The sequence below is a fragment of the Miniopterus natalensis genome, chromosome 14 (genome assembly GCF_054644295.1).
Source record: "Miniopterus natalensis isolate mMinNat1 chromosome 14, mMinNat1.hap1, whole genome shotgun sequence".
Classification (NCBI taxonomy): domain Eukaryota; kingdom Metazoa; phylum Chordata; class Mammalia; order Chiroptera; family Miniopteridae; genus Miniopterus; species Miniopterus natalensis.
The window spans coordinates 54,565,350-54,592,342 of record NC_142094.1 but is presented as its reverse complement, the minus strand read 5'-3'; the positions used below and the strand labels follow the sequence as shown (position 1 = coordinate 54,592,342).

Below are 26,993 nucleotides of genomic sequence, written 5' to 3'. Positions count from 1 at the left end.
TGGGGGAGGGCATCCTGGGTGCTGGGGAGGGGTATGGGTCTGGCCAGAATGAGCAGAGCAGTAAGGAAAGGGGCATCAGCAGAGCACCTGTGTGGGAAAGAGGCTTCTGAAACACTACTACTAAATCTGAAAAATAACTTTTGAATCGGTTTAAAAGGGGAAAACTTCTAATAGTAACTTAGTAAATGTTGAATGGAGTGGAACTTCCCCCAACCTGATAAAGAGCATCTGCAGAGACACTACAGCTGACATCATCCTCGATGGTGAGAACCTCGGTCAGGAACAAAGCAAGGATGTCCCCACTCCTTTCACCACCACACTGGAAGTCCTTGCTCATGCAATAGGACCAGAAAAGGGAATAAAAGGCATGCAGATTGAAAGGAAGACATGACACTGTCTTTGTTCACAGATGGCATGATCATCTATGTAGAGCGCTGATGGGCTCCTGGGCCAGAGCTCAGAAGGCCTGACGGGTGGACCCCAGCTGCTGACCCAGGGTGCTGACCGAGGGTACACGGGGAGGTTTGGCCACCCTTACATGTGTCTGTTCACCTGTGAGATTTCACACCCCTCACAGAAGTGACAACCTCCTCCCGAGAGCCTTCCCTGGCCTGTCCCCAAGCGCCCTCCTGCTTCCCCCTCTTGGCCAGCAGAGGGCAGCAGGCTGCTGAGGAAAGGGGCCAAACCCAGCCTGGACCACAGCCTGTCTGCCGGGTCTCCATCGCCATGTCCACTGTGACAGTGCGGGCTGGGGCCACAACATGACTCCCTGGCTCTGAGGACTCTGTAATGAAAAGAGCTCACATTTAGGTATATGTGACAGTTTCCAGAGCTCCGTTCATCCCTCCTCCTCATCTCATAGCCCTGGTGGCTGGCAGAGCTGTGCAGCAGTTCTACCACCGATGAAGGAACAAACTCCGACAGGCTGGAGAAGAGCAGGGTCTGGAACCTTGTGACCTGGCACATGCCCCCGGGGATGGGGGGGTGGGACGGGACACGTGCTGACACCAGCACGGGCTTGGGGCTAAGCACTCACCCACCAGCTCCCAAAATGGAGGCAACCTGGGGCATACATTATTCATCCAGTTGCACCCCCATTTTAGAGTAATCCCCAGGAGCCTCTGCAGCAGTGTCTGCACCCCAAGTTCATGACCACATGCTGGCACGTGTTTTAGAGCTCAGAGGAGAACCAGTCTTGTGAACTAGGACTGGTCAATCTTGGGTCAGACAGGGAAGGCACATTGTTTTCAGTTGATTCTGGAACTCTGAGTGTTGACTTCATTGCCCTGCGATGCAGCAGCAGCGCTGAAAACGCACCAGGCACCTAGGTTTTCCGCCCCTGTGATGGTGCCTCCTCACCAACTGTCACCCCAACCAGAAAGCAGGCATTCCTAGTAAAGGGGCTCATTGGAAAGGTTCCCCAAGAGAAGAGCTGAACTGACTCCAAGACAAAACCAGGGTGCAGCTTCCCTGGCTGGTAAGCTGGGTGGGGCCCTCTTCCTGGGGCATCTCGAAGTCATCTGATCAATCCAGCAGACACCTCTCCCAGGAGGAGACTCATTGTCTAGCCTTTAAAGTACAAAGACCTTTTTTAAATATACAGAGTTCGTTAGTTACTGAGACAAATGGAGGAAGATTTGACATTTATTACACATAATTTAAATTCAAATCTGTTCCCAATAAAGGAAAATTACAAGACAGTCTGAACTTCATGCCTTCAGTTCTGATCCTTTTGCTGATGTGGGGTTCAAACTGCTTTAGATCGGCCTTAAGTTTATGATTCAGAGAACAAAGCATATTGTGAGTACTGTGAAGCTAGTATTTTTATTTTTGAAATGAATTTACTCCCAACCGTGAATTATTTCTTTCAAAAAAAAAAAACACTTAGAATGAGCAAGTGTTTTTCTCATTTTGAAGTATCTGACATCACATCACTGACGGTGTTCCAAAACAGAAATGCACAGGTGCAGTGAATATCACATTTAGAGAGGAAAGATTTACCCCAGAAGTATGTCCAGATTTCCTCCAGACCCTGGCTGTTCACGGAAACAGAGACTGGGGTCTGGTTGCCTGCAGGCCCGTGACCTCGCTCAGGTGCTGCAAATAAGCAAAGAAAGGGCAGAGAAGCCCCCAGTACTTCTGTGCAGGACTGCAGAGGGAAGCCTGAGCCTGGGGGATACCTGCAGGGCTGGACCACTGGATGAAATGTGATATGCTCTGAAGATTTCCCAAATCACATTTGGGGGTACCTGAGAGCCTCCCATGGAGAGTTCCAGAAGGATGAAGACCACTAGCCCGAGGACCAGGGTTGCTGATACCTGCAGGCCCCAGGCAACCACTGCCTTGCATTCTGGGTCCGGGGCTCACAGCTCCACACACAACCCCCTCTTGCCCCTCCACACCCAGCTGCCTGCACTGAACTGAGCCCAGAGCTGGAATGAAAGGCTCCTGACACACAAGCTCATTTAGGGAGAGCAGATACAGGTGGGAGCGAGGTGGGTCCTGAGGAAGGAGAGGAGGGTGGGGAGAGGGAAGGAGAAAGAAACTGGATACTTCCAAGTCATTGCCAAAAGGCCCTAGTGAAATACACTGGGAACAGTACCAAGAAGGGTGGGTGGAGGCGGCGTCCTGCACCAGGAAATCTGGGAGACACAGGTAAGTGTGGTATGGCCCCCTCAGTGTTATGCAGAAGCTTTAACATCGCCAAGTATTATCTCCATATACATAAAGCTGTAATATTGAATGTATTCAAAATGATGTGATACAAATACAAATGACAATGCAATCTGTGAGAATCTCAAAGGTCATGTGACATTCACATTCCCATAGGGACATTGTCACGCTCTGGTTCACGAACCTACTAACCAAGTTGGGAAATCAGGCCAGACCAGGAGGCCAGGCAGCCCACCAAGAGCCCCTCCCTTCGGCCCACTCAGTAGAAACACCTGCTTCCTTCTCTCAGCCTCCACAGAAGTTCATGTTTATTGAGCCTGTGACCCTCTCCACACTGCCAGGTACAGGTTCAATATAATGAATTCAAAGTGCCTATTTTTCCAGGAGTGACTTCTCCAACGTGGCTCAGGGCTCACCTTGAGTCACTGTAGCAAATGAATCAGTCACAAGGGTCTTGATGCTTCCCGCAGCCATCCTCCCATTACCCCCACACAGACGGATCCTGGGAGGGGTGTAGCCGGTTCAGCTCACGGGCCATGGCATGAGGGTGTTTTTCTGGCAAAGAGGGTATAGTTCAGGCAGAGCAAGTGCTGGGGTTCTCCCCGTGGCTTACCCACGCCATGGAGGGGGGTCTGGAGTGTCATCTCCCCTTGTTTTGTTTTATAACACCTGGGCCACAGCCTTGAGATTACACCTGATCTTCGATTCTGAGTGATTGTGAAGCCTTGGGAAAGTTACTTAATCTCTCTAAGCCTCAGTTTCCTCATCTGAAAACGAGTCGATGGTAGAGTTTTGTGAACATTAAATGATACACATGTAAAGTGTTCAGGGCTGTTCCAGACTCTGAGAGAGCATTGGTGGGGCTGCTGAGAGTACAGACCGGGTCCCTCATGCTTGGACCTGCCAGCCCTCAGGAGGTGCCCCTTTGCTGAAGCACAGGCAAGATTTGTCCTCAACTGCTCACACACAGCCACCGCCAATGCGTCGCCCTTAGTTGGTGATTGAACTAAGCGCCTAGATGCACAGACAGCAAAGACAGCAAGATGAATGAGTGGTTACAAGTCTGTTTATTTCACACACGCACACTGTACTCGTTTTCTTCAGCTGCCCTAAGAATTACCACAACTTAATGGTTTCAGACAGGCCCATCTATCCTCACAGTTCTGGAGGTCAGAATGGGCTCAAGATGGCTCACCTGGCTCTCTGCCTAGGCTGAAATCATGGCACCTATAGGTGGGGATGTGCTGCTTTCTGGAAGCTCTGGGAACAAGTCTACATCCAAGCTCTCAGCTGAATTCAGTCCTGGATGGTTCGTTGTAGGACTAAGGTCCCATTTCTGGCTGGCTCTCAGCCACGGCTGGGCTTTGCTCCTGGAGGCTGTCCGAGTCCCTTCTAATGCTTTCCATGTGGCCCCTCCAGTAACAGCAGGTCACGTTCCTCACACACTCTGCATCTCTCTGACTACAGCTGGAGAAGATGCTGTGCTTTTTTAAGTGCTCCTATGATTAGACCGGCACACACAATCCCAGGTAATCTCCCTACATAAAAATCTGTAAACTTAATTATACCTGAAAAAGCCCTTTGGCCACATCACGTAATATCACCCTTTGTTTTTTACCTTCCTTCCTCCCCTTCCTTCATCAGTTGGAGAAAAATTCAGGGATCCAATCCTTTTTTTCAGGTGTAAAGAAAAAAGATGTGATGAAGTTTAATGCCTTGTTGAACTCCAGCAGTAAGGAGGCAGCAGGTTATCAAGAGTCAGGAGTGTTTGTAGCAGCTTGATTCATAACACCAAAACTTGGAAGTAATCAAGACGTCCTTCTGCTGAATGGATATGTACACTGTGGTCCATCCAGATGCCGGGGAGGAAGGATGATCCTGTACCCTTCAAGGTTCTTCCGGCTGGACTGATAATCAAGTTAACATGAGGCAGATTAGAGGGAGAAAAACAAATTAAAGTTTAATAACATGTATGCCTCCTGTACACTTAGGAGAGAACCACAGACACTGAGTTACTTGCCAAAATGGCAAAAGCCATCACCTTAAATACTACCTTCAGCTAAAGGCAAAAAATGTTAAGGGTGGAGATCAGTTCGGGAGGTTACCAGGAAAAGTAGGGGAAACAAGGCTGTTACGCACATTTAAGTCCCTGAATAGTGTAGGCAGGCCGGGTCCAGTGAGGGAGACACCCTTACAGATGGAGATTTCCCTCACAATTGTAATGTCCTTTACAAAGAGTAACTTCTAACCTTTGGTAGGTTTACAGAGTTTCTGCCAGGTCTGCTGTTTCTTTTTTTTCCTTTTTTTTTTTTTTTTGGTTAATCCTCACCGAGGAGTGAGAATATTTTTTTCATTGATTTTTTAGAAAGAGCGGAAGGGAGGGGGGAGGGGAGAGAGAAGAGAGAGAGAAACATCGATGTGAGAGAGACACACAGACTGGTTGCCTCCCTGAACGTGCCCACATTGGGGGCCAGGATCGAACCTGCAACCCAGGTACATGCCCTTGACTGGGAATCGAACCCTCTACCCTCCGGGGAGCAGGCTGACGCTCTAACCACTGAGCCAAGCCAGCCAGTACAGGTCTGCTATTTCTTAAAATTAGCCAGCCTAAAATAATCAAAATCCCAAAGTGGCATATTTTGGAGTGGCAAATCCTGGTCCCCTTCACAGACAATGGACTATTATTCAGAGATAAGAAGAATTTTTTTTAAATCAAGCCATGAAAAGTTATGGGGGAACCTTAAATGCGTATTACTAAGTGAAAGAAACCACCTATAAGACATGCTGGAAAAAGTAAAACCATGGAGACAGTAAAAAGATCAGTGGTGGCCAGGGGTTGGGGAGTAGGAGGGATGAACTGGTGGAGCACAGAGGATTTTTAAGGCAGTAAAAATACTCATATGACATATAATTAGATAGATACATATCTCTATATCTAGGGTACACCTATGACAGCTCTGAGCCAGCTACTAAATCTGAACTTGAAAACAATCCACACTTGATATTTTAAATGGTACGTCGTCACTGAAATCTAAATAAAGAATTTTTTTTAAAGATGTGCAAGGAAGAACAACTGTGATTTCTTTCAAATATTTAAAGGTAAAGAAAGGCAGCTGACTATTTTCAGGAATAAGTTACTTTTGTTTATGATTGTTAATTTAACGGTAGCTAGTTAACTAAAGAAGGCTGAACTACAACTACCTTGCCATCATTTCAAAAAGCATCTTTCACGCACATCAACGCGCCCGCACGAGCCTGACGCCTCACTCGCTCGGTCCACTGCTGAGCGCAGGACGGCCGCGCCCGCGGGTCGGAAAGGCGGCGACGGGCCTCTCCCTGCCCGTCTGCACGGCGAGCCCGCGCCCGCCGCCCGCCGCCCCCCGCGCTCTCGGGACCCGCCCCGCGCCCCGCAGGCTCCGCGGCCGGTCACCCCGGGCCCCGCCTGCAGCCACCCGCGGTCCCTCCGGCGCGCGCCCCGCGGGCGCACCCGCCCACACCTCCGCTCCTCGAGGGCGGCAGGTCCTCCCGAGCCCGCCTCCCAGGGCGGCACCCCGTCCCCCGGGGGGCGCTGTGCTCGGCCGCCTTCCGTCCGCCCTCCCTCCCGGCTGCGCTCACCTGGGGCTCCCAGGTGCCGTCTAAGGTGAACCCGCTCCCCGGGGCTGCGGCGGCGTCGGAGCAGCCGGACGCGCCGGCCCGCAGGAGGCGCGCGCCGCGGGAGCCGACGCTCCGCCCACCCCCTCGGCGCGCGCTCCCATTGGCTGCTCCGCCGAAGGACCGCGCTCCCATTGGCTGGGCTGGGGCCTCCTGGCGCCCTCCCGTGACCCCGAGACAGGCTTGCGACGGGGGACCGCCCCGCGTTGGCCTTCAGAACACCGCCGGGCCCCGGGCTCGCGGCTCCGTGGCCCTGGCTTCCCATGGCCTCCCCGTAGCGCCCTCTTCCGGGCCCTTGGCGCCACACAGGGGAGCTCGCGCAGGCGCAGTCAGCGCGGCCTGGCACGGCAGCCCCCGGCAGCCCCCGCGGCCGCAGGCCCCGCCCCGCCCCGCCCCGCCCGGCGCAGCAGAGCTGCAGGCGGCCCCGCCCGCGGCCGCGGAGGAGGCGGAGGGGGATGACGTCATTGATCAGGGCGACGGACATTGGGCGCCATTTTGAAAAGGGGGGGGAAATCTGGCGGCGGCGGCGGCGGCGGCCGGGCTGAGGTGCTGGGGCGGCAGCTGCGCGCCCGCGGCTTCCTTCGTCCGCCGCCGCCTCGGCGCCCGCCCGCCCGCGCGCGCCCGCCGGCCGGCCGGCCATGGCAGGTGAGTGCCCGTGCAGGCTGGGGGCGCGGGGCGTGTGGCGGTGCGGGGGGCGCGGGCGGGACCGCGCGGTCTGACGTGCCCGGTGTGTCCGCAGGGGCCGGAGGCGGCGGCTGCCCCGCGGGCGGCAACGACTTGCAGTGGTGTTTCTCGCAGGTCAAGGGAGCCATCGACGAGGACGTGGCGGAAGGTAAGGCCGCTCCCTCCCCGCGTCCCCTCCCCGCTCGCGGCCCTCGGGACCCGGTGTCGTGGCCGCCCCGGGAGCGTGCGCGCCGAGGGCCGGTCCGCAGACCGCGGGCGGCCCCGCGAGCCGTGCGAGGAGCCCAAGGTCACGGCGCCTGCTCGCCGCTCGGGTCTTCGGCGCCGGTTCCGGGCTCTTCCCAGCGCAGGTGGCTGCCGCCTGCATCTGGGAACTGGAAGTCATCGCAGAAACGGGGGGCTCAGGAAACGAGACTGGGGCGACTTCGGAGGAGCGGGCGTGGGTGCGGGCCGCGCTGGGCCGGTCGGGACGGGGTCTCGTCACCTGTGGGTCCCGGGCCTGCGGGTGGGAGTTTCACGGTCCCCTCCCCCCGGGGACGCCTGGCGGATCTCCCGCGCGGAGTCGGCTGGCCCCGAAGGAGCCCGGGCACCGAGGCTTAAGGCTGCTTGTCAGAAACTCGGAAGTTTAATTACAGCCACATAGTGACTTTTTGTCTTTCACACAAAAAGACAGCTTTTTTGCCCCACGAAACGGACAGCCTCTGGTCGGGCGTCCGGTCGCCTCTCCTGCTCGGCCTCTCCCGCGACCTCCTGCACCTTCGGTCCGAGACCCTGGGCCCCACCGGGCCAGCGGTACCCAGAGTATTGAGCAGGCAAACTCTGCTCTGAGAAACCTGTGAAGATGCGCGTGGTTTGAGATTACAGCTGGGGACTTTACATAACCTAAGTAGCTTGTTCCTGTTTCTTTTATATGCATTTATAGGATACATGCCTTTTTTTCATTGTGCATGTGCCAAGTGGGTGACAGTGAAACTTACTCCAAATTTCTATCAGGAGTAAAGCAAAACCTGTTTTTTTTTAGGGGTAGAGAGTTGGAAGAACTTAATGCCTATCTTAATTTATGGATTCTTCCCTTTTTTAAAGAAGTTATTGTTGACAAACTGAATAAAATAAAAGTTAACTCTAAAATGATGTGTTTTAAGTGTGATGTTATAGTTTGAAAATCCGCTGTCCTTTAAAAAGTCTTGACAAATATTTTGTTCTCTGAATTAAACTGATTGGAAATTTTTGCGGTTTTAAGTAAAATTTTGAACACATCTAAAAGTTTGATGTTTGAGGGTTTTGTGGTTGGTTTTTTTTTGTAATAAAAAGCTTTGTAGTAATTACCCACATACTTTTTTCATTGATTTGAGAGAGAGAGGAAGGGAAAGGAGAGAGAGGAAACATCGATTGCCTGCCTCCTGCACACACCCCACCGGGGATCAAGCCCCCAGCCTAGGCCTGTGGCCCTGACCTGGAACCGAACAGGTGACCTCTCGGGTGTGCCTGAGGACACCCAACCCAGGCCAGGGCTCTGTTCCTTGATTTTAAAAGTCTGTTGTTTTAATGGAAATTTCTGGGTTTGGTGTGTGTCTGCCATTTTTCAGGTCTGAAGGCCCTTTCTGAACCTCAGCTTGCTTGTCTAGAAATTGGGTTGGAAGATTTTCATTAAGATCAAATATTGTGCAGTGCTTTTGTTACCTGTAAATTGTTGCAAATGTTGGGCACAACTCTCATGTATTTTAAGGTGTTTTGTTGTGGCTATATTTAAATATAAAAAGAGCACTTCTTGTTTTTTCCTGACATCTTTCCTATCTCTCTACTCACCCCAGATCCTTCCCATTGCACCTGATCTCTCGTCTTTCTGCTCTACCCTTTGGAAGAGGTCTGGAGTTTTAAAATTATTATTATACGTTTGAATTTCAAAGAGCATTTCCTTGTTGTGTCTCCTTTCTTTTAGCACACTGCTGTTCTTATAGGGACCTTGCAGGGTTGTAGTGGCTTCCTGCCCCCAATTACGTCCTGGGGCTGCCACCAGGGGCCAGCTGGATACTGTGTCCAGTGCCTGCTCCTCTCTGCCAGGCAGCTGGCTTCATAGGCTGTTGTGAGGCACATCAGGTTAATGCCTGGGCTGTGCTTGGTCAGAGTGGCACCTGGCCGTCACTGTAATGAAACCATTGTTACTAGGTGGTAGCTCTCTGGGGCATGATTGACGCATTGTCCCTCTTTCCTCCAAGTTCCTTTGTTTTGGGTTTCCTATTATAAACATGCTGATCCTAAGCTGTGGGTTCATGTTTCAGGTGGAGCTGCTTTGGACCCATACGCACTTCTGTGTGCAGGAGGCACTTTTTAGCTGGAGGGTTTCCCAGTGGGTCATTTTTTTAAGGACTCCATGTGTTTGACCCATGAGGACTTCTCTCCTGGCTTGATCCTTTCAGAGAGAAACCCTGGGGATGGTGGAAATGATTCACTCCTGTTGGCCAGCATTTGGGACACAAGAGTGGGAGTAGCTGTGTGTTCTCACCTATCAGGATGGGGTAAGCTTGGGGGCCCAGCAGTTCTGCACAGACTTGCAGACATCTCCTAGTTGAGACCTTGATCAGTCCCCACTCCTCTGGCCGCAGCTCCCCCTACTAGTTGCTCTGTGGACGAGGCCTCTTCCGTTTCTTTCTGCCACCTTGGTGAGGTTGGGAGGGAAAGGAGATGAGCAGCTGTACACAGTCCATCACACTGACTCAGAGTCTCAGGTGGATGCTTAGGGGCTGCTGAGCACACTCCATGGTGTTTGAGGGTGATGTAGACACTAGCAAGTTCTACATCAGCCTGGCGTGTCTCACAGCAGAGTGCCTCGGCACAGGCTGCCTACACATCTTAGAGGAGCGTCACTCGGGTCGTGCGAACAGGTCTGGTGCCACCCGGATGATGGCTAGGGGTGCTGTCTGTGCTGTGCTCAGGGCTCTTCACCTCGCAGACAGAAAGCAACAGAAGTGAGGCATCACGCGGTACACGGTAGTTTATAAATGCCCAGCTTGGTGCCCGCCGTCAGTGTCATACTTACACTTTTCCTATCACTCTAGTTTTATAAAGTAGTATGCATAAGATTAAATTCATGTGGGTAATTTAAATCTTATTGGCTTTGTAATTTTCTTAGTATTTAGTTTGCAGTTATTTTTATTTTAGGTCTCTTCTAAGCTATTTCTCATTTTAAGTTTATGCAGATTTACGTAGGTTAATGAAAATAACTTCTCACCACTGACAGTTATGGGAAATTCTCTTTTAAAAGATTCAGTCCAGCCCTGTCTGGTGTGGTTCAATTGGTTGGGCATCATCTGGTACACTCAAAGGTTGCTGGTTTGATTCCCAGTCAGGGCATATAACTGGATTTTGGGCTAGATCCCTGGTAGGGGGCGTGCAGGAGGCAGCAGACCAATCGATGTATCACTGTCACAGCAATGTGTCTCTCCCCCTCCCATCCTTCACCCCTCCCCAAAAACCAACTTTAAAAGATGATTTTAAAAAATAAAAGAGCCCGGCCAGGCATGGCTCAGCGGTTGAGCATCGACCTAGGATCCAGGCAATCGGGGTTCGATTCCCGGTCAGGGCACATGCCCAGGTTGCGGGCTGCAGCCGGTCAATGACTCTCTCATCATTGATGTTTCTGTCTGTCTGTCTCTCCCTCTCCCTTCCTCTCTCTGAAATCAATAAAGATATATTTAAAAAATAATAATAATAATAAAATAAAAGATTCAGTCCATTTTAATTAAGTTTGAAAATCCAGGTGACAGAGCTAGAATACCATTAATTATATGGTACACCCCCTGGGTATAAATGGCATAGATTTAGTCCCTTTTAGTCCAATACAGAATGTTTCAGTCTCATTTAAGCAAATTAGGTTATTTTGAATAATTTAGTTTAAAAACTGACACATCTAACAAGAAGCCTAATCCTTTTCCCAAGTCTAACTGAAGATTTTTTTAAGAGAAAAGAAATCCCAGGAAATAGAATTCAGTATATTTTTATAAGTCAGTCAACAGTGCCATTGCAATAAGAAATCACATAATTCTTTGATGAAAGTACTTGTGCATACCTCTAAGAGTTGTATTATTTTGTGGCCACTTTGGGGGCAGTCTTCAAGTGATTTAAATATTGGGGTCTGTTTCTGGTGTAGACATCGTATCTGACATCTGTTCAGCAGTGTGTCTTTAAGCACCCCGACTTCAGTGGCCCTGCGCCCCAAGCGGTCACTGGCATTTGCCAATGGACACGCCCTTGGAGCTGGTGCCCCAGCAGCAGGAATGGTTTGAAGTGAACTAGTCTTTCCTCAGAGCAGCCAGAGAGATGAGGTTTTCTGGGGCATTTGACAAAGATTGAGTCTCGCTGTGGTCATAGAACCAGCTATTGCGGCCGCTTGAGAGACCACACCCACACCTTGGTCATTGTTCAGTCAGCACTCAGGCAGGAACTGCAGGGGAAACTGTTTCCTCCAGAGTCCATCCAGGAGTGTATTTCTTCCAGCACTTGGCATGTTTTCTGTACCCCATGGGCTTTTACCCCTAGAGATTGATGTCCAAGGTCTTCGTGTTGATAGTGTCAGAAATCTCAGTTTCTGACCAACAGTGTCTCAATAGGTAATGGCATTGTCATTATCAGCAGTGGTGACTTTATCCAGACAATGGAGTAGAACTTGTACTGTCTGTAATGTCATTTTGTAAGAAGCCAACAAAAATTACTTCATAAAAATTACAATGTGTCTGTTAATATTATGTAACAATCAGATTTATTTTAAAAGTTAATATTAGGCATGCATTATACATTAGGCAACAGTCTCCTAGGACCAGATTTTTGTTTACAATATTAATTTTCCAAATTTCTACCCTACATCCTTACATTAAGACAACCAGTCTAGATAAATCCTGGTGTACCAGGGACCAGGCATTACACTTCAGAAAAACCATAAATTCACACATGCTGTCAGCTCTGGGCTTCAGAACCGGTAAGTGACTGCTTGTTAATTACAAGTTTCCCATGAAAGTTTGGCTTTATCCAGGGAGAGAGTTTTATGTGTGTTTATCTCTCTTTTGACCCTTCTTATTGATTTTTTATACTCACTGTGGCTTCTCTCACAATTGTAATCTGGTAAATTGCCTCTGTATTTTATTGACAGCTGACATCATCTCAACTGTTGAATTTAATTACTCTGGAGATCTTCTTGCAACAGGAGACAAGGGTGGCAGAGTTGTTATTTTTCAGCGGGAACAAGAGGTCAGTAGTTTACAATCCACACTCCCAATGAAATCAGTCAACCCTTCTGATATCACTCTAACCATGTAGAATCTTCTTTCCAAAATTATCTCTGGGTATCTGTGTTTCAGCTCACTGTCATCCAGCCCCGATCAAGTCCCCACGCCCTCATTTTAGGGGAGAAAGAGAGTCTTTTCCTTCCATGTTACTTCCAAATCAAACTTGATTCTCTACCTTCCCAGAGTTGGTCATTATTTCGACGAAAGCGTACATCTTCCCAAGCATGGTTTCAGCTTTGACTATAGCGTAGAGAATTGTTTGTTGTTTGTTTTTAAAAATGTGCATGATAGGCCTCTTACTACAGGTATTTAATTATGTATGGGCATTTCCCATGCCGGCTCCACTCATGTGTTGTAGCTGCTGAGTGGTGCTCATTACATGGCCCTGCCATTTAGCAGTCCCCATCTCTGGTGTGGTCAATTGATAGTACTAACATTTTCCCTGCCCTGTTCTTGTTCATTAAAACAGCTTTATGTTTCCTTGCAGAATAAAAGCCGCCCTCATTCTAGGGGGGAATATAATGTTTACAGTACCTTTCAAAGTCATGAACCAGAGTTTGACTATTTGAAAAGTCTAGAAATTGAGGAAAAAATTAATAAAATTAGGTGGTTACCACAACAGAATGCTGCTCATTTTCTACTCTCTACAAATGGTAAGAGCTTTTGTTTCTAATGGATATTTGATTTAGGATTTTATTTAACTTTCTGTGTGTAGGTTCTTTTTTATTTTAACCTATTCCCAAAGCTATTTCTGCTTTAAACTTTGCAGGGAGGGTAATTATTAGCTAGGAAACAAGTGATAGGTTGAAAACTCAAAGGATGTGCACATACACATGCTCCTTCCCCTAGTACCACATACTTAAAAAAGGAAAAGAAACCCCTCAGCAGGTGGACAAAGCACCAGTGTTACTCTCCCCATTTTTAGCTCTGACATCGTTCCTTATGTAGGAAACTAGTGTTCACCCATAATTGGAAATACACACTTTTCTAGTCTAATACCCAACTAATAGTGGTGCATGATAATATGGTTTTTCTTTTAATATGGAGAATGAGGTTTTTATTTTCAGATAAAACTATTAAATTATGGAAAATAAGTGAACGGGATAAAAGAGCAGAAGGTTATAACTTGAAAGATGAAGATGGACGACTTCGAGACCCATTTAGAATTACAGCACTGCGGGTATACATTCCGTTTTCTTTAAACTATCAGTACTTTTCATAAATTGATCAAGAATAATGCCTAAGTCAGCTGTTATCTGCCTTCTTGATTCAGAAAGTTACATGTAATAATACAGTCGTTGTACGTATACATGTTAGAAATGAGATTCCTCTTTCACAAGAGCGAAAGTCACACATTATCTTAAGAAAATACAGTAATACTGAAGAAAAGACTCCGATTTAATTCCACAACAGGAATCTTTCTAAATGTATCAACTGCCTTTCACTATATAGGTTTAGAATAGCACATGGCAGAGTTGATGACCTCCTGAGGTGACATAGCACAGGTTGCAAATTGAAAGATGACCTATGGGCCACCAAGATGAATTTAAGGGGGTTTTAGTTGGATTTCCTCTGAGTTAACTAAGGCAGGTCTAATACCTCAGAATTCTTGCCTGTTGGTCCATGAGCATCATTACCTTTTTTGTTGAATTTACCACTTCCTTTTTGGTGCCCCTGGGTACATTAAGAAATGGCCATATTTCATCAGTTCTGATACCTAGATTTTTTTTCACATTTTTAACCTCTATGAAGTTGAGTAAAACTTAAAATCTCAGTGTCTTATAATTGGCCTGGGGATGAACACCATGGATAGTATCTTAAATGTGATGAAATGTAGTGAAGGATGTAAAACACATTCATCGTGGCTGGCATGCCTCGTGTGACACCAGGAAGTGCCACTGTGGACAGGACGGTGCAGGAAGGCAGGCATCCAAGGTAGTGCGGATGGTCCCCAAAACAGAGCTGCCTCATGTGTTTGAAAACATGTTCAATTGTTTATGAGTTGAAGGCTGGTAGTGCACACATTCAGACTGTAGCTGAGGCTCTGCAGAGAGGGACGTTGTTGCAGGACATTCCCCACACTCCCCACTGTAGTGACACTGGACAGTGTGTGTATCTGTAATGCCATTCCTCAGTTCTCCTGTGCTGGGTGCTGGGGTAGTGGGCGCACAGGGCAGAGCCCAAGCCCAGCAGCAAAGGCAGTACCACTGCAGTTAGGAAAACTGGGATGTGATCGCGTGAGCATTGCCAAGGAGACATGCAGGATGGGACGGTCATAAGACCTCTTACGTCGATAGTGTTGCCGTGTTTCCAGGGAGTTGAGACCAGGAAGGCTGTGTAATATGCTCAAATCGAATTTACAGAACTCTAATTTGAACCAGAATGTGATCCAGACAATGCCTTCTGTTGCCCCTGCAGCTGCTTTTGCATCCATGGTTCATGATAGTGTAGATGGTCCCTGTTTGTGACAGTGACATGAGGGTACAGTCACCAATGTGAGCCGCTCGCTTAAACTGTCAAGTGTAATAGAGGGGAGCAGGATGGGGCTTTGTGGGGTGTACTTTCTCCTGCCCCAGCCTGTCCCCAGTGCTGCCATCCACCTGAGCACACCACCTTCTCTTAGGACACAGTTTTCTCCTGACCATGCCTGCTCGCCACACAAGATGCCCACTTGGCTGTTATGGAAAAACTATAGGTCTTACTAGGTCCAATCTTGGTTTTATTCAAGGCTGCTGTTATGTGCTTATAGCCTGAATAAAACATGGAATCAGTGGTTGGTGAAGCATATGAGAAGAGCGGCTTCCACATAAACTGCTCTTATCAAAGGAGGGGTAAGGGGTCACAGGCTGGGTTGTCTAAACTTAACTGGGTAAGAGTGAGATCTGTTGATTTTCTTAAATTTTCTTTTCCTCTTAAATTATTTTAGTGTCAAAAAATGGGTTTAATTAGAGGAAGGTGTCTTCTCTTGTAAGTATTCATTCACCCTGTGTTTTGATTATTAGAGATATACCTGTTGGAGGGGTATGCCAGGCCTGTCCCAAACTGAGTAGGACTGACACTTCCCACTCTAGAGAAAGCAGGTGTGTGGTCAGCACTTAACTGGTTAAAGTGAGGGAAGTCTTTCTGTGTCTAAAGAATTTTGGCCAGAGAAGACTAAATTGACAGATTTCCTTCTGGTCTTTCTGGCACTTCCTTTTGGTTTTGAATTACAAAAGTAACAAAAAGAATAAAGCACTAATTTTTGTTAGATTTTAAAGCTCCTCCTTTCCTGCTAGATGTCAATGATGTTGGGCCTTTTTTCTCTTTGTCACATGTGGACACTGTTAGCCACGACTGCACCATTCCCTTGGGCTGTGGCCCTTCCTGTTGTCCTTCACTTGGCAAACTCTCCACCGTTTCCATTTTGGTGTAGGTGTCCTGTTCCCTGGAAAGCCTTCCCTGACTCATCACAGAGGTGGGGTTGCTGTGCCCCTTTTTAAAAACCTTTTATTGAAGTATAATATGCACAGCAGAAAATGCCTTTGCCATGTAAGCAAACAGCCCCGTGAACACACAAGTGCAGCCAGTGCCAAACTAAGAAATGGCACCTCCCCTCTCCCAGGGCCCCTCCTGTGCACTCCTCCAGCCCTGCGCCCCTCCATGGCATGTAGTGTGTGCTTGTTGAGCAGCAGGCCACTAGTGGAGAGAAAGAGAAGGCCCATGCCCCCAGTCTGCTACCAGGAGAGCAGACAGGGAGGGTCCGGCTGAGCCTCCCATGAAGACTTGGCTGACTGGCAGCTTGTAGCCACAGGGACAGACAGGACAGTGAAGCCACATCATTAGGCATCAGAGCCCTGGAAGCAGTTTGTTTAGGTGCTAGTTTAATCTTTTCTTCCGTAAGAAAGTTTCAACCTTGGTGGCAGCCAGGAGAAGCAGCTTGAAATAGACAACCTCCCATGTTGTAGCCTATTTCCACAGCTCTGTCACTTGCTATTTTGGGTATTACTTGTATAAAACTGTCACTTCACAGTGAATGGTGATTTGTCCCTTTTGTTATCTACTATGTGTTCTGATTACATACTGCTGTGGTCTTGTTTTGAATTCCTGTTTCCTTCCATTTTTAGGTCCCAATATTGAAGCCCATGGACCTCATGGTAGAAGCAAGTCCGCGACGAATTTTTGCAAATGCTCACACATACCATATAAATTCCATTTCCGTAAACAGTGATCATGAAACGTATCTTTCTGCAGATGACCTGAGAATTAACCTGTGGCATTTAGAGATCACAGATAGAAGCTTTAGTATCCTTCATCGGGCGGGTCTCGCACTTTCCTAGGCTTATTCTTCAATAGGGAGCTCTCAGCGATTTACCCGCCTCTAGCCCTTGCTGCCTAATAGCCAGGGTTGTAAGTTCTCTGTGGTTTAAAGTGTTTCTCCCTTAAAATGCAACCACTTCCTACCTTTGGGAAAAATTTTCTCTCTGATGGGCATCACCTCAAGTCCATTGCCTTCCTGGTTGAATCGTAAGCAGTTTTATGAAGTGTACATTTGAAAGTTCAGCGTTGCTTTTGGTGGGGATGGGAGCTAAACTGCCTAATAGAAAATACTGGCCTTGGTTAAAATGATGTTTAATTACCCAACCTGAGAAGTGACTGATCATGGAAGAATTCTATTTTAGAAGATGAGCTGTTTAAGGAATAGTCAAAAATTCATCTTTTAAGTGATATATGCTACTATTTAGGATAGAAATCTAAATATTACTGTCTAATCACACATTTTAAGTTACTGATTTCTCTAGAAAATGAGGGCCTTATGAAATGTACGTATCAAGTAGCTTCAGTCACATTTTTCCACGTTTTGGAGTGCTGGCCGGCTGCCCACAGCAGTCTTGACTACTCTCCTGAGGCTTGGGGTTTGGCATGTGCTTGTCCAGCCTTTTACTCATGTAAACCTCATGAAATGAAGAGGATATGACTTTAAATTCTAGCATTTCACACTTAATTTTTATTAGTTGTTGCCTTTACTTGACTTGGTGGTTTACTTCATGTGGTTACTTAGTTTATGAAACTCCAACAGACAGTGCTGAGGTCTCCGGTGCTGCTCATCTGTGGCCCTGGTTGTTTCTCCAGCCTGACTGCTGCTGCCCCAGGCTTGCTGGGAGCTCTTCTCTGGCACTCACCACTGCGTGCCCTGGGAACTTCCCTGGGTCCCCACCATGCACATCCCCAGGGTGTCTGCCACACTGTCTGGTGTCCATGCCTTGAGTTGTGCTGTCACCTAGGTGTCAATTTCTCAATTGTTAATGGTGGCAGCACAGGTCTGGTCCCTACAGCTCCGACTCGGCCCAGAGCCAGCTTCTGCTCTTCTTTCACTTGAGGGATGGCTGTACTTGGCGACCTACTATGTGATGCTGGGTATGTCAGATACTTGGGAAAACAGAATCTTTTGGAATTTGGAAGTGTGTGTGTGTGTGTAGTTATTTATGGGTAGAGCATGGGATTTTTGTGTAGGTGGGTGCTTGCTTTTCTCATTTACATCATTAAATCTGTGTGATCTGTATGAAGGCTTCATAGAACATCCACAGCAGCCACAGGAGGAAAGCAGCCCTGGTGAGAGAGTATCTGTGTGTCTCCAGCCCCCATTGGGCCCATTACCCTAGTCTGATTATTGCTTCAGTATGGATCATCTTACTGGAGGGCTGCTGGATACAGTGTGTAATCGCCTCACAGCTAATCTCTTAATCCTCACTGCGGGGGTACTTTCTTGGCTGTGGACTAACTAAAACCGCCCAGCGCTCTGCCTTAACTGCGCTTCCAGACATCGTGGACATCAAGCCCACGAACATGGAGGAGCTGACAGAGGTGATCACTGCGGCTGAGTTCCACCCTCACCAGTGCAACGTGTTTGTGTACAGCAGCAGCAAGGGGACCATCCGGCTGTGCGACATGCGCTCCTCGGCCCTGTGCGACCGACACTCTAAGTGTAAGTGCTGCCTGTTGGAAAGAGCTCATTTAAATCCTGTGTCCAGACTCTGGAGTGTGTACAAAGTTTTCTTCTCTTGCCCCCATGCCCGGGCACACGTGCGGCCACCTTGGTTCAGTCGGTCATGGACCACTGCCAAGAAGCAGTGGACTGGACCACAAGGTCTTGCTTCCTGGAAGTGTGGTGGGGCCACTGTAGGTTTGCTCTGCCCAGAGACTCGGTGCATCATTGAAGGGCTCCAGGCTGGGCATCTGAGAACCATCTGCTGCCTCCACCTCTGTGCATGGGACCAGGGCTAGGGCTGCCAGGTGCATTTGTCCTGTGACCCTTCTCAGCCATCAGCAGCTGTGCTGGACTGGCAGCCAGTCCCTCGGGAAAGTCAAGCACTTTCATCCCAAGCCTTGACTCTCCTAGGTGAAGGAAGTTGTGGTTTTGTTTTATTTTTACCCATCAAAGAATAGGCCCAACTTTATAGAAAATCAGTGTGCATGTCATGGGGATGTGATGTATGCTATGGACACTTTGCTGGAGGATTCTCAAGTGTGCCCCAGTAAAACGTCCTGTTCAAGACAACACCTTGACATTCATCTCGACACTGTTTTTCAGTGAAGCCCATTCCTGGTCTTTCAGTCTGGAGTGCCTCCCACATCAGTGTATGAGCAGCCAGAGTGCCTAACGTTAATGTGCTCAGTCACCTCTCTGCCCTATTCTCTTTTTTTGAGGCTGAAGTGTGTTTTAAATAATTCTGTGCTCTTTGTAGAATTCCCAGTGAAGAGTGGGTCTTAGAACACGTGGCCACTGTCAAGGTAACACTTGAATGAACAGTTTCAGATTCCAAGAGTTTTGTCACCAAAGTAATTTATTTGACTAGATGCTTGGTATTGCCACCAGCTTGCTTAAAATTAACTTCAGCCCTGTCCAGTGTGGCTCAGATGGTTGGGCATCGTCCCGTGCACCGAAAGGTGGCCAGTTCAATTCCTGGTCAGGGCACGTGCCCAAGTTTTGAGCTTGATCCCCAGTAGGGGGAGTACAGGAAGGAGCCAGTCAGTGTTTTGCTCTCATGTCAGTGTTTCCCTCTCCAATTCCTCTCTGTCTAAAAATCAATTTTTTAAAATCTAAAAAAAATTTTAACTTAAAATACAGAACCAACAAACATACAAGTCCTTATTTTTTTTAAAAAAGGCAGCTTAAAATGAAAAGGTGTGCCAACCTCCTTGCCCAAAGTTGGCTGAACCTAAGGCATGGCAGTACCTAGGGCTCAGGTTCAGGGTGCAGCCTCCACGACCACACAGGTGAAAGGCTGTGGACTTACTGCTGAGAAAGCCGAACTGGGAGACAGGTCTGCCAAGGAAGATCAGGATCTTTCTGAAAGTAGTGATCCCGTTTTGTCATTGTAGATCGTGACCATTGAGTAGTGAAAACAAACCTCGTGGCAGGTGAGCCATGCTGGTTATTAAAATTTGCACCATGGCGTACCTAGATGGAGGTTGTGGTCACTCAGCAGAAGAAGTGGGGCATTTTCTCAGCCACCCTGAGTGTAGCACCTGCATTCTCTCATGATGTCGTTTCTGTCTTCCAAAGATAGGGACAGGGCAAGGCTAGAGCCTTGCTAGAGCCTGGTGCCACAAGAATGCAGAGATATCCGTGCAGTAACGGCCTCTAGTCGGCGCAGGGTCCTTAACCAGGACTCATGTCAGCGTGTCCTGGGGAGCTTTTCTAGGTAGTAGCTGAGGCCTCACCCATGGAGACGCTGGTCCCGAGTCTGGGTGAAATCAGGGCCCATGCTTCTGATGCTGCCTCTTGTCACCCACTGGCACTGGAGTGTCCTGCCTAAACATCTTAAGCACAGAAGTCGAACACCAGAAAACATCCGGAGATTGGAAGCTTGAGCAGTGTCGGGGCCTAAGTCCTGCCAGGACTTCAAAATGACTTGTTGTCCAGTTTCTAAACAGAAGCTAAAAACATTGTGTTTTTCAGTTTTTGAAGAACCTGAAGACCCCAGCAGTAGATCTTTCTTCTCAGAAATAATTTCTTCCATCTCCGATGTGAAATTCAGCCATAGTGGTCGGTACATGATGACCCGAGACTACCTGTCGGTGAAGGTCTGGGATCTCAACATGGAAAGCCGGCCCGTGGAGACCCACCAGGTGAGGCCGCTGCACGAGGACACGCCACACCTCACACGTGACACTCTCTAACAATCCTGTGATCTCATTAAGGTCCATGAGTACCTTCGAAGCAAGCTGTGTTCTCTGTACGAAAATGACTGCATCTTCGACAAGTTTGAGTGCTGCTGGAATGGTCCAGACAGGTAAGCCTGCATCAAGACTGACCGCCACCCAGGCTTGTCTCCCTTGGGTGTCCTCGGGCCCAGCGGGTGGCTTCCAGAGACAGACGGAGAGCTGGGGCAAGCGGCGTGGAGGATGCTGACAGGCTTGGCTTTCCAAGGCATTTCTCTGGTGACATGCTCGAGATGAGGAAAACAGGATGTCTGAGCCGATTATTTTATAATCGATGTCTGCTTGCTTATTTTATAATTCTTTTTATGTTTAGACAGTAAGTGTGGTACTAGGTTCATGTTGATGGTTTTTTAAATGTTTAGTGAATGATGATTTCATATCTTTTAATATTTCCAAGGTGAGTGAAAAGGGAGTAGGGAGGTCATTTACTAGGAGGTGTGTGGATAGCCACAGTTAAGGTTTCCTTTTCGTCTAGAGAGCAGCAGCAGAAAATACCCTCAGAGCTACTGTTTGTCACGCTTCGACAAAGAGTCGAGGTGGCCAGGGTGAAATCCTGATTTAATTTATAATGTGACAGCTCTGGTTCCTCGGTAGTTTATTTTGTGCACATTCTTTAAAGACAGTAATACTAGTATTACTGAGGGTTATATCTTTATACAAAAAATTCAGTTTCAGCCCGGCCAGGCGTGGCTCAGCGGTTGAGCATTGACCTAGGATCCAGGCGATCGGGGTTCGATTCCCGGTCAGGGCACATGCCCGGGTTGTGGGCTCTATCAGTGACTCTCTATGTTTCTATCTCTCTCTCTCCCTCTCCTTTTCTCTCTCTGAAATCAATAAAGATATATTTAAAAAAAAAAAAATTCAGTTTCAGATGATAGCAGAAGATCATCTTTAATAGTACTTTGTGTCACGTAGTGCTCCTGGCAGTAAGGGACTGGCAGACATTCTGAAAAACTTCGGCACAAACAGCAAAATCCCTGGATGTGACACCATACATCTCCTTACGTGCACAGTTGAGCTCACAAGGGAGGGAAGTCTCACAAGGGCCAGAAATGAAGAGGGAGCCAGGACCCCACTGCTCAGCTTGTACAGCCCAGGAGCGGTGCAGTCACGCCATGGGCCCACGCAGACTGGACATTGAAACGGGCCCTCATGGGTTATGGAAAAGGCATCTGTCTGCGTTCAGATGGGTTCCAGGGGAATTTGTCTGAGACGTTGGATTGGGGTGGATAAAAATCCTGAGGTTTGTGACCATGAGTGTGTCCTCCGTCACAGCGATGAGGAGTTTGTATCTGCACTGGCTGCTTGATCTACTGAGGGAGAGGTGTTCTGGGCATCTGCAGGAGCAACCAGCTTCAGCTCTGGGCTTGTACCCAGCTTACCCATCATGTCTCCTCTTAGTGTTTCATGGTTGCTGGCTGAGGACATGAAACTCCTGGGTCAGAGACAGAGGACTTGTTCCTCATGGCACAGCAAAGCAGCATGAGCTTTGTGTTGGCCTTGGTTCCTCAGTCCCACAGGAGTGACACCAGGGGCCCAGGCAGATGCCACGCAAGCAGTGGACTGCGTCACAGCCAGTGCACACTGAGCTTTTTCTAGCAAGTGGTAAACAAGCCTACACTTGGGCCATTGCAGACACAACCCTGAGAAGTGGACCAAGTGGAGAGCACTCAAGGACCACATTCTTGGCAAACCCATTGAGAACATGCAGGGGCACCCGGCACCCATGGCGGAAGGCCTCTGCGGGTGCACCCAGGGCTCAGGGTTTCCTCGAGCTACAGTCGGTGCACATGAGCTCACAGGTGAAACCTACCACGCCACTGCAAGTACGTCAGAGACTTCACCTCAGAGAACTGAGATACTGAAATCAGACGTTCCAGAGTATAATGCCAGAAATACTTACAGATTAAAGGAAGGAGGCAAACGTGAACAGGCACAAGACAAAAATGGCTTAGGAGGTACGGACAAGAATGAAACAGAGCTTCTAGAAATGACAAGTGCAGTAGTTGAAAGTCGCTGTGTAGAGTAAAAACCACATGTACCTCGCAGATGGTCTCAGGGAGACACTGAGCACAGACAGCAAGCTGCACGAATACACATGGTTTGATGCTTGTGTGACATTTAGGACACACAGGACAGTGTATGTCTAAGTTATGTAACTCTTCAGACTATAGATGCATACAGGATGGTGCACCCTGATCTTGAGTGATTGTGCCACCGGGGACACAGTAGGATATAACTGTCAGCAGTGGCTGGTGGGTACATGGATGTTCTTGTATATTCTTTATGCTTTTTGGTATATCTGAGTTAATGAAAAATCTATTTAAATAACCCATCCCCGGATACTTCCAAAAGCTTTCCGCTAACATTACTTGTTCTTTCATTTTCTCAAATACTCCCCTGCCTTTCTGCCTGGAAGCTTCTGTTGAGGGGTGGAGTGAAGTGCAGGAGGCCCCTTTCCTTGTGCCCGCGCCATGCTGCTGAGCGACCCTGCCTTATGCTCTAGATTGTCTAGAGAACAGACAGCCGCTCCTAGGAGTCCACTTAGGCCTGCTTCCGGCAGAGTTCCTGCAGCTGGAGTAAACACAGCTAGCGGGAGTGATTTTTCTCCTGATTTTACCTTTTTTTTCTGTTGTGAAGTTGTAGATGAGGTTAACCAGACAGTAAAGTATTTACTGATCCACAGCCAGGATCAACCTTGAAACCTGTAAATGAAACATCAGGCTTCCCTCTCATGGTGCCTTGAGGATCAGCCGCTCCTCATGCAGTGACGAGGGTGGGTGGGTGTCGGAGGAGGAAGGCTGCAGAAGTGGCAGAGATCCTGGTCTTGTCCTGCTCGGAGAAATCAGAACAACTTTGAACACATCTCATCCAGAACTGGATCATTCTAAAGCCAGGTCTCAAGTCATGGCAACATTCACTGTCGTCCAGCCCTTTTCCTCTTGATTTCTAGAAAAAGACTAGATGTTTTTACCAGTATAATAGAATGTATTATGATGATGTGTGATTCACTGAAAGCCGTCAGGGTTAATTCTGAAGAAATAGTATTGCCGCATCAAGAATTTATTGTGAAATGAGGCTCTAAATCTCTCCCCTCTTCTCCCAGTCATTTTTCCTAATTTTACTTGTTGCTTTCTGTGGAAAAACATTTCGAAATTAATGAATTAATAACGCATCTTTGATCAACTTTGAATCGCTGACACAGCCCGGAAGTTAAGACTTGAAAGTAAATGACACTGCTATTCATGACTGGGGCAGATGATGTGTAGTGGAGTTGGTTTGTTTTTTACCTTTTTTGGAAATGCATTAATGTAATTAAAATATGAAATTTATTACTTTTTTATTCTGTAACATTTATTTTTACTGACACGATTATATATATATATGGAGTTCAGTAAGAAATTCTCACTGCGTTTCTCTCCTGATCATGATTACTTTTCATGTATTGTTTCTAAGAATTGTTCTGTATGTAGCCCAGGGGTACCAGAAAGTGACCACAGGCTGGGCTTGTGCTGGGTCCAGTGCTGTGGCGGGGCATCAAGTCCTGCTGGCTTACACATGCTTCTCTCTGTTGGCACAGTGCAATCATGACGGGGTCCTACAACAACTTCTTCAGGATGTTTGACAGAAACAGTCGGAGGGACGTGACCCTGGAAGCTTCCAGAGAGAACAGCAAGCCTCGAGCCAGTCTGAAGCCTCGGAGGGTGTGTCCAGGCGGGAAGCGGAAGAAGGACGAGATCAGTGTGGACAGTCTGGACTTCAATAAGAAGATTCTGCACACGGCCTGGCACCCCGCCGACAACATTATTGCCGTGGCTGCCACCAACAACCTGTACATATTCCAGGACAAAGCCAACTAGGACGCTTGCACAGGTGTCATCCTGCACAGCTAGGCCCGGCGCTTTCTGTTGGGGTGGGCTGTCCGCTCTGTGGAGCACAGGGGTGCACGCCCTGTTTCCTTCCTAGACGAGCCCGTGTACACGGGGTCAGGGGGCCCGTGGGGGTCACTGCGCAAGCGAAGAACCCAGTTGGTGCAGACTGATGGACAGAGCTCAATAAAGGCCATTACAATAAATGTATTTATTTAAATCTGAGCCGTCCTTTCCACTTTATAGACCAAAAAATGAATACCCAAGAGAAAACTTGTCACTCATCCCTCTACTGTCAGCTGGGGCTCTCGTGCAACTGTGCCGACCGCCCAGGGCTACTGGCCAAGCAGGCTCAGGCCGCTTGACCCACACACACCTTCTAGTGTAGCCACCTAATAAAAGCAACACGCTATACAAAGTATTTTTAATCCAGACCTAAGGGTCGCCTTTTTCTTTGGTCGCAGATGATGAGGTTGCACAGAATCGTGCTTCAGAACACCCTGAAACCTTGTCCTTTGTGGGCAGGGTGGTGGGACCTGTGAAGTACAGCGTGTGCCTGTCCCAAGCTTCCTAACTTTGCTTGTTTCTGTAGAAATAGTACCTCTGCCACACCAGGTAAGGTCCAGGGACACCTTAACTCACCGCTGAGAAAGCAAATTGCAAGGAACTGACTGGACTTGCTGCTATGAGATGAACACCAGGTTCCACGCCTCTCGGCTTCATAGGGGTTGAAAATGCTCGTGATTGCTTTTGTTAAAACAGTAGGGATGAGGGGTTGCTGTCACAGCTCGCTCACACTGCATAAGCCGGCAAAACCAACCTCAGTTACAAGGTGAGGCCACCAGCATTCCCAGGACAAAAGCCATACAACTAACCACACAGTGCTGGGGCCACGCTGCCACTGGTTCTCACACCTGAGCCCAAAGCTGTGGCGGGGAGGGAAGCCAGGCTCACGAACACTGGAAACAGGTGTGTTTTGATTACTAATGAAACACAAATGCTTTTGCTCACTACCCTGAATAACAATGCCACTTTAGTTCATGTTGAGTTAGAAATTGAGAAGCTAAAAGTACATTTATTTTTTAAAAAATGCTTATACTGTCTATCAGTTGTGACCTGGTTTATAAATCTGAGATGTGGAACAGTTGTTGAAGCATTAGCCATCCCTGGTCCTTTAAAAAAGTTCTAGTAAAATAGGGTTGTATATATTTCCACTATCTTGATCAAAAAGTTTAATAAATTTTCAATTTTAAATGATTTGCACTTTGTATTTGGACACCTTTTCTGTCTTTTCTTTAAAATGTATTTCTCACCAAGTAGAAAGCCAGGCTTCTGTGTCTTGGAGGGGACAGAGCAGGAGGTGCAGGCTGCAGGCATCACTTCAGCTGCGGGTCTGGGGACACTTTAGCTGGCTCAGGAGCCGCTGTTCCTGTGCGTCCTTACCCCCACCGGGGCACTGGCACTGCTCAAAGGGGCTAGTCACATGGGAGCCACACTCAAAGCCTCTAGGAGTTTCTCTCTGTTGTCCCTGTTATGCCTGATTCCAGTTAAGCCTTTTTCTCATCAGGGAAAATCCTATGATTTTCAGACTTGGATTTATTTAGTTTATATTCTTAACTTCTGAAATAACCTTTGTTTTCTAGAACTTGCCCTACTCTCCTATTTAGAGACATTTTATCTGTTCCTGAAAGTTAATTCTGTGGGTGTTCTCGTTGCTAAGGATGCTGTGCTTGTTTTACTGGAGGCTTGAAAGCTCAGCTCTGTAAGTTGGTAACCTGGATTTGTGTAGCTGAGTGGCGGCAACAGGGGCGACTTGCCTGACACCAAAGGGTCCCCGGCAAAGATAGGCCATCCCGAGGAATGGTCTGCCCTTCCCAGTAGGTCTCTGCACCTCACAGCTTGGTGGGTGCGTGGGTGGGTCCAAGGGGTGGGTTGCAGCAGCCAGTCTGAGCAGCCTGCACCACTTTCTCCCAAGCAGCCGAGTCTAGGGTGGGGAACAGGTGGCACCTCCCCCAGGAGACTGACCATCCGAGGACTGGGCTGTTCTAAAACTCCCTGCCAGTGACTGTCTTCTCTGCTGGGGACAGACACTCTTGACAATAGCTTAGGAATCACTGGTGTCAGTTGTTGACCGCCCCCCTTTTTTGAGGAAGCAGGTAGTACCCCGTTGTGTGGAAGTGCCACAGCTTCTTCAACCTGCATCCTTTGCCAGGAGCTTCAGCTGTAGCACATGTTTGTACTTATATCCTATTATAGATACTGTAGATCCTTGTGCACAGCCATTTCCAAGTTTTGAGATTTGAGTTCAGGGTTAATTCCCTGAAGTGGGTTTCAGGTCATGGGGAATGTACAGGTGGTCATTTTTCAAGGTACTGCCCAGGTTCCCTCCAGAGAGCTGTCCCCATATGCATCTCTTGTGACAAAAGCGTTACAGCACAGTCTGCAAACGCAGAGCCTGGGTAGTGCCAATGTCAATCGGGGAACTGCATTTAAAAGCAGCAAATGTTCTCGCTTTTTAAGATCCAAAACGTTTGGATTGTGTTAAACACTGTGCTGTGTACTTGTTCCTCAGTGAGCAGAAGGTCTACTTGAAAAAGCTCAATTACAACACTACTCTACCTGAAAGACAAAAGACAAA

At 48.1% G+C, this 26,993-nt stretch overlaps 1 protein-coding gene and 1 long non-coding RNA gene across 3 annotated transcripts in view; one reads left to right on the top strand and one right to left on the bottom strand.

Annotated features, from left to right (window-relative positions):
• Nucleotides 1-6,376, bottom strand: part of LOC148091583 (uncharacterized) — an 84,726-nt gene extending 78,350 nt beyond the window's left edge. The window contains exon 1 of the long non-coding RNA XR_015715630.1: nt 6,289-6,376. This is a non-coding gene — a long non-coding RNA (uncharacterized LOC148091583). The remainder of the gene's footprint in view (nt 1-6,288) is intronic.
• Nucleotides 6,377-12,812: 6,436 nt separating this feature from the next.
• Nucleotides 12,813-25,612, top strand: PPP2R2D (protein phosphatase 2 regulatory subunit Bdelta). 2 transcript variants are annotated; one of them, XM_016204130.2, is made up of 6 exons: nt 12,813-12,937; nt 16,388-16,565; nt 18,082-18,246; nt 20,224-20,393; nt 20,466-20,557; nt 24,067-25,612. In XM_016204130.2, the coding sequence occupies exons 1-6, from the start codon at nt 12,908-12,910 to the stop codon at nt 24,344-24,346; spliced, it is 915 nt and encodes a 304-aa protein (XP_016059616.2). In that variant the 5' UTR covers nt 12,813-12,907; the 3' UTR covers nt 24,347-25,612. The 2 variants fall into 2 exon arrangements, with proteins under 2 accessions (XP_016059616.2, XP_087680131.1); XM_087824005.1 differs by lacking the exon at nt 12,813-12,937 and adding an exon at nt 13,384-13,464.
• Nucleotides 25,613-26,993: the final 1,381 nt, after the last annotated feature.